The sequence below is a fragment of the Hyposmocoma kahamanoa genome, unplaced genomic scaffold (genome assembly GCF_003589595.1).
Source record: "Hyposmocoma kahamanoa isolate Upper Pololo Valley unplaced genomic scaffold, ASM358959v1 92, whole genome shotgun sequence".
Lineage (NCBI taxonomy): Eukaryota > Metazoa > Arthropoda > Insecta > Lepidoptera > Cosmopterigidae > Hyposmocoma > Hyposmocoma kahamanoa.
The window spans coordinates 23,437,347-23,445,400 of NW_020654748.1; the positions used below are offsets into that span (position 1 = coordinate 23,437,347).

General features: G+C 33.9%; 1 protein-coding gene across 1 annotated transcript; it reads right to left on the reverse strand.

The window, feature by feature from the left end:
• Nucleotides 1-1,130: 1,130 nt before the first annotated feature.
• LOC113236901 (basic helix-loop-helix neural transcription factor TAP) lies at nt 1,131-5,470 on the reverse strand. Its single transcript, XM_026473119.1, has 2 exons — nt 5,291-5,470; nt 1,131-2,373 (listed from the first exon to the last, which is right to left on the reverse strand). Exon 2 carries the CDS (start codon nt 2,364-2,366, stop codon nt 1,131-1,133), a length of 1,236 nt encoding a protein of 411 aa, XP_026328904.1. The 5' UTR covers nt 2,367-2,373; nt 5,291-5,470.
• Nucleotides 5,471-8,054: the final 2,584 nt, after the last annotated feature.

Consider the following 8,054-nt stretch of genomic DNA (forward strand, 5'->3'; position numbering starts at 1 on the left):
CAGCTGCTTTGATTTTTGTTACCGGATGGTAGAAATGTTTTTTCAAATTCATTATTTCAAATATCAGAATGTTTTAATGTTTCCACCTTGAAAATAAGAAAACAAGACAGAATACGATATAGAGGTTGTTAGAAAATATATAGGAGAAATGTAACAAAACTTTGTCCTGCGTATTTTTTTTTCAATGAAGTAAATGGCACGTAGTAAATCCATCAAGTCCAAACTATTGACGCGGCAACACAAAGGAATATGACACCCGAATCATTGGACCAAATACAGACGTACAACAATATATCCCGTAACGAATTTCCAATGCAAACATTAGTTTTCGAAACTAGAGCTCAAACGGGTGCCCCTATTCTGAACATTTTAACGTCAACTATTCCACTGAACCATCTATCTTACAAAATAAAGTTGGATTTACTACAAACGAGAAGCAGGTTGGCATTGTCAATGAATTCTAAGGTCCAAACAATGAGGAATATAGTTCCATTGATCTTTATTGATAGAGAGATATAGTTGAAATTTCATTGCATTGAGTGAAAGTGAATGTTGGTAGTAGTTTCTAAACACCGAACAATGTGCCAAAGCAGGGGTTCGCCGGGAGCATTCACAACTTTTCGCTCTTTAACGGGTATTGTTCCAATTTGATTTATATTCATGGTTGCTTTTATTATTACAGAACAAATCAAGTGTACTGGTTTTCTATTTAATTGCTGACAGTTAAATTGGGAGTCATTCTTTCTGTTAATGGCTTATGAGTGAAAATAATAGTGACGTTTTATTTTTGTCATTGTTTACTTTTATTAAACAAAAATAATAAACACAAATACACACTTAAAAACGACAAACAAAAGGATTGTAGTTTAATTAATAACAGCAAGTAAATGAATACAATACGAAGAATTTGTATATAAAAAGGAATGCAGGAATGAAACCACATAATACAAAATAGAAAAGAAATATATTTTGCACTTAACTTCTAACATAAAATGACTAGAGTAATAAAAATATTAGTAACTTTAATTTAAACTACAGTTTAATTATCTTATTGTCCAGTAATAGAAAATATTATTATTCTTAAAAGCTTTGGCGTATACATTTGTACAAAGAATGACTAGTTTCATTACTTACATTTGAGCATTTACAATACTGTTTCTATTGTAACAACTTCTATAAAATCTTTGGTCGCTATAATAAAAATTATTCTCATATTCTTGATTATAAAAATTACTTTCATTACGACTATATATAGCAGCGTTATAATCAAAGTTGGACATATCATGTTCAGTCTTGTATTTCTTATTACTTTTAGCGTTTTCAAAGGCATTTTTAAATATTTCGTAATTTTTATGGTTGAAATATTCTCCATTGTTCATATTAGGATCATATCCTTCATAATTATAAGAACCGTAAGGTTTTGTTTGACAAATATTTTGTTGCGTTAAATTATCCCCATAACTAGCTGGATGTGTGAAAAATCCAGTTCCAGTCGTTGATGTTATACAATTACCACCCGTATTGTTAACAGACACTGTCACATTTCCTACATTAATGAGAACTCCTTCGGAAGTCTGCATAAAATTTGACCCATTTGGAAATGGTCTTGAAAATCCTTGGAAGTTCCTGTAACTACCATCACCAATGTCTTCAGTTTTGTTTGGGGCTTGGAAGATGTCTCTAAAAGCGTCTTTGGCAAATTTTTCCCCAGCTGCAGAATAGTTTTGTAACTTCTCATAATTGATTTGAAATCCTTCTGGAGATATTTGTTCGGTATTCATATTATCCAATGATTCCAATGTCTGGCTCAAAGAAAAAATATAGTTATGGGCAAATCGCAGAGTTTCAATTTTTGTCAACTTTGTATCTTCAGGAAATGTGGGTAAAACACAACGTAATCTATCAAGAGCTTCATTTAACATATGCATCCTGTTCCGCTCTCTGTCATTGGCTTTCATTCTCCTGTTTCTCTTTATTCTCATTATTTGAGTTGGACTTTTGCATCTTGTAACACGGTTCTTTCCATTGGCGTATTTTCTTTTTGGCTTATTCGGGTCCTTAGGCTTACGTTCTTTAGATTTTACAGGCGTCGAAGTAGCATCAGCAATAATACTTCCATCGAAAACTTTGACGTCTTCAACTTGGTGTTGAAATGGGAATTCGTATTCATCACTGAAGAGTCTTCGTCTAACATTGTCTTTCACAGGTGTAAGAGATATACCGAGATCAGCTTCGGTTTTCAAAGGAGTGCTACCGACCGACGTGGGTGTGGCTAACGAGTCTGCATAGGATCTGTCGAAGCCGGAGTCATTGCTGCAAATGCTGTCATTGAAGTCACAGTAGTCTTCAAAGTTTGTGCTGAACATTTTGTACCTGTGAACAAAGAAATTGATATTAATAAGGTAACCACTATTTTAGGAAACCGTGGAAAAAAATTATTGGTTTCCTATGGAATATTTGTTGTGTACGTTATTGTAATTAGAAGCTTGAAGTAAAAAATCGTTACCACCTAAGTTTTTTAAATTAATTTTTGTTCTAACGCGGAAGATTAAAGGCAGATTGAAATACCGCGAATAAAATGTATACTTAGTAATAATTAATTAATAAGTTTCATTGAATGTCAGAATTACTTCACTAGTTTGTTATCTTATATATTGAATATCATGATGGTGGAACATCTTAAGACTCAATAAAACTTAATTACAATTATTAAAGTCACATCTCTAGTCAACGGCTGGTAGCTGTAAAGATACTTTCCCTGAGTGAAGAGAAAACTTTCATAGATTTCTCACAGATCTACGGCAAAAAGTCGTTAAAAACCAAAACAAATATCTGCAACAAACACATGGCAAAATTCGTTCGTTTCGTGGCTTAGTTGGCATAGCATCTGCCACGGTTTGCTGGGACACGTTGGTTCAAATCCAACCGGAGCGAATCTTGTCGAAGTGTTCGACCTTTATTTAATAATTATATATTTAGTGTTTTCTCTAACTCATGTTTTAAAATGGTTAATGCAATATATGTTTTGCTTGCTTGCTACCAATTACCGAACTAGTGTTTGATTTAGTGCAATTTTCATGTCAAAGCGTGACAGGTGACTCCCGAAGCTTGCGTGACTACGTGACCGGTTGGTGCTACCGACACTCAGTTGACTTTATCACGCCCGATTTCCGGTGCTCCACTTCCGGTTTTCGAGGGTTCATTTTTCGGTTTTGATTGTGCAAAACAAATGAATATGAAATTTTCAAATTAAGAAAAAGTGCCGTGGCCGGTTGCTATTGTTTGTATTTGAATAGTAGACGTCATAGAACATTACCCTCTTGGACGAAATCTTTCACAAGGAGCTCTACTGACTCTTTATTACTTGTACCTACAATGCACAAACCTACTACTATATTAAGTGATACATAAGTTTAAAGGCCTTGAAGATTATAAAGTATTCCAAATTAGCTTCTTCTGGTTTTCAAATAAGTCGAGAACTAATAATAACAATTAAACAAGTTAAAATTAAGGGTAAAGTTACATTATGACCACCTGTATACGCTTCGGCACGCGACCGGCACGCGTCACGCTAATTCATAAATTACTTTAATATACTCTATGTTAATGTGATAGAGTTGAAAATTCCATTTGAATTCTTTATGGTCATTGGGGCATAAACAACAGATTTTAGGTCGAAAAGTTAATGATAAAACCATTGGAGTTTTATAGTGCTTAGGGCTGTTTAAAATTTATACATTCTCGTTTTTTTGTTTAATTTTGTCTTAAATAAGAAATAAAGAAAAATTGTTTTTCTACTTCTGTAATATCATAAACCATGTTACAAAGGCGCGCACAAAATTCTATTGTCTATAGTACTTGCTTATTACAATATATTGAGTTTCAAAAAAAGAACGTCGTATTTTAGGTAATTCAAATATCAAATATTTAGACGCTATAAGACGCTTCTCAAACACTCTACAGCCTCCTGATTGGTGAAAATATAAGCGGTACTTGGCCAATATCTCTTTTGAGTTGATGTCATGGATTATTAATAAATAATCTTTAAATAATTATTGTGTTTCATTATATTAATTTACTCGTATAAAAAGTATTTCATGCAATTAGGGTTAAAATCTAGGTGTTAAAATCTCGTATCTATTATTAGACCACTCGGCAAAGCACGAGGCTTTCACATCCAAACACGGGACTCGATCTTAAGAACATTATGCAACGATTGCATAAATTCGGTTTACCTATAATAATAAAAAAAAAACTTTTGATTATCAAATATAAACAATTGCATTTAAAATCAATAAAATAAAAAAGTTACTGAACTGTAGGATAACTCACGAATTTAAGTCGATTTTTTGCTGAAATATCCAGCAGTCCATGGTTCTTAATCATGAGATTCCGAGGCGGCGACTCGACGAAAATTCGAAAACTGTTTCCGTTCTTTTGAATACGTGAGTTAACCGGTAGTTTCATATGGTGTTTGAGTTTCATGATAGTTTTCTATTTAAAATGTTACCAAAATGGTCTCCATTCAGTATTTTGTAACGAGCCATTGTGGGATTCCTCGTTATGCTGGTTTTCAATGAAGCCGGATAAACTATTAAAGACGATGACGCTTTGTTCAAGTTGGCAATGGACAATGAAAAAGATAAAATAAAAAGTAAACTAAGTGCAATTCAAAAGTAAGAAAGAGTACGAGTAGAGTAGATAGAAATGGGTATAGTAAAATTAGAACTGTTTGCATATATTGTATGAGACATTGTATGTTTGGAATGCATTCTCATTTAAAGTGGCTTCTAGTTCGCAGTTACCACAGCCTGACTGCCAGTGCTGTTACACATTTATCTAAACAATAAAAAATTAAAGATGCTTTAAATGAGGCAATTTTTCATGGTCGTTTTTAGTCACAAAATATTATGTGTATTTATGCCTGAAAATAAATAAAGCATACACTCAAAACTCCGCACTAGGGAAGCCCTGTATCGCGGGTGTCATGGACACAAACACCGACAACCACAAATTACAATCAAACTTACGAGAGAAAAGACCATACAAATATTTCTCCCGGCCCAGAAATTGAACTTGGGATCTCCATGTGGCAGACCAGCGTGGTAACCTTTTCATTTACCTCTACAAATGATTTTTAAATGTTACTCAAAGTGCTACGAGGGATAAAACACGCTACGCCAGGACTAAAAAGCAAGCCGCTGAAGGCTTGAAGCGACTTGTATGGCGTGCATTATACGTAATAAATTAAAAAAAAAATAATATGCGAAATTATGAAGTTAATACTTACTTGTTCTAAAATACTTAAAAATAATACAATCCCTCAAAAAAATCACAAATTACACAACCATTTTCTCTATGTTGATAATTGACAAAAAAAACTTTTGACTTAAATTTATAGTGACTTCGAATCAGAGTGATTTATACCTAAATATAGTTGTATGACTAACTAGCGCCGCGCGTGCGTCGAGGCGCTGACTGTGGGTTGTGACGCTTGCCACCCTATTTTTATTTAACCCTGTAGTGGGTGTGGACACGCCCTCTGCTTTGAGTACTCGATGCGGTGAGGATTCGGGGGCATAGTTAGCCTAGACAGCTTATGATAATATTGGTTGTAGAATAACACTGTTGCGCCAATGCGATGGCGCAGCAGCATTGTTGTTTCACTTCATGCTATTTATCAAGTTTATGTGTATTGGTGTAGCGTTGTGTGTACTGTTTTACTTTCATTGGGTAAAGATGCTCTTCCCATCAATGAATAATATCTCACCCTCTATAATAAAGTGGCGAAATTGAAAATATACCGAACGTTTTTGAGAAAATGACAATAGTAATTTGTTATACAAGGCTACAAAGTTGTGTTTGACACGAGTGCTTGTATTGAAATCCCAGCAAGCGAAGGGTCTGAGAGTCGTATTCTAGAACTCTACTCAATGCTCAAGTCAGGATTTGAGTATGGTTTAAAGCACTCGAAATCATACTCAAATCCCTGCCGTTAGGGTCGTATTTCCAGTGCTTGAAATCATACTCAGATCCTGACTTGAGTATTGAGTAAAGTTCTGGAATACAAGCCTAAGAATCCTGATCGTAGCAAGGGTTCCAAATCACGAGGCGCAAAATAACTTTGCTGCTGATCGAAACACACAAATTTTCACCTCACTGTAAAAATATAAAATAGTATAAAAAAGAGACTTATAAAATGGAATAACAAATAGATTCCTGCGCATAGCGGGGGTTTCAAGACATGAGACGCAAAAGAACTTTGCTACCGAGCGAAACACACAACTTTCACCTCACTATAGTGAGGAAAATGGTAGATGAAAGAAAAACAGTTGAACTAAAACATCAGTTTTTTTAATTATAAGAAAAAGTTTACCTTTGGACGCGTTCTGAATTTACACCTCATCAATTTTTATTCCTGCTTGTACTTTTATTTTGTGTGATAACTTGATTATTGAAATTATTTTGATTCTTCGACGAATTAAAATAATTAATAAACACAATTAGTTATCATTGCCAATTTAATGTCAACAATAATAAGAATAAAATATACGACTGATTTGTATTACTCATATAATTAAATTACGACAAATCGCGTAGTTAAACGTGTCTTTATCTTTTTTTCATCGAAAGAAACGGTTAGGTGCACTACAGTCCATCGTCAAGTTCGAATTCCAAAAACCTAAACAAATATGAAAATTCTTTCTAATGAGCAAGACAAATAAAACCACTTACGAAATGAAATCAATATTATTTTTTAAATCTATTGTACTATTGATGAAAAATTAGTCAATGTCAAAGTCAAATAATCATTTATTCCTTGGATAACATTTTTACACTTGAAAATGAAATTTTTTAAGCTACTGCTCGTTCACTATGCAGACCTCCCTGAGAAGAACGAGCAAGAAACTCAAGGGATTGCTCTTTTCAAATAAACTTAAATGCTATGGAATACACTTTGAATCATAATTGTGTGGAATCAGGACTCATGTTGTTTTTCCATACAAATACTAACAAATACTCTTCTATTTTAAAATATGACTTTTCAATTAAAATACTTTTAATATAAGTTTTAAACTTAGGAAATGATAATCTTAATGTATATTCCGGAATCTTATTGTAAAAACGCATACAGTTCCCCATAATAGAATCGTTTACCTTACTTAAACGAAATCGTGTTACCTTGAGTTTGGACTTAGTTCTAAGGTTAATATTATGGATATCTTCTTTCTTAATGAAATTGTGTATATTTTTACGGGCATATAAAATGTTTGAGTAAATGTACAGTGATGCCACAGTCATGATATCAGTCTCCTTAAACATTTCTCTGAGAGAAACCCGAGAACCTAAACGGTACACAGAACAAGTTTTTGCAATAGTAATAACGTGTAAAGTGAGTAACGGTGGTTAAGCAACAAGTCGAAATGGGACACCAAAATATGAATTGTCCAATTCTATTCTATTCTTAAAGCTATGTACTGTATTGCATGTAAGAGAACCTGTGATAATGGAGCGTGTGACCGCTTTGAAATATCATTAGAGTGGATCATAACGTAGTAGTGGTTCTAGATTAGTGAATAATCCTCAAGTCCATACTTTGAGACTTTTTTTTTATAATATCAAGTGACAAGCCGTTTTCGGTGGTAACCTACACGCCTGTCCTTTACAGTTGCAGTACCACTCAGAGCTTTAAAACACAAAGATCTGAGGGGCACTACCGCTGCGCCAGTCACCCTGCGACATAAGTTGACAAGTCCCATGTGCCTGTAATTTCACCAGCACCCTTACATGCTCATGTTACTGCTTGGCGGCAGAAATAAGTAAGATGGCAGTACTTCCCTGGACAAACTATTTTCCAAGGAGTTTTACTGCTACATAAAAATTTTAGGGTATTACATACCCTACAGTCATACTACTACTGTAGTATGACTTTAGGGTATGTAATATAATTACTACTTAGGTACCTTACCTTACCTAAAGGTTAATTAGTAATTTTAATATTCCAAAATAAACTCTATGCGGTATAAGAGCTAGAGCGAGCTTTTAATATTACC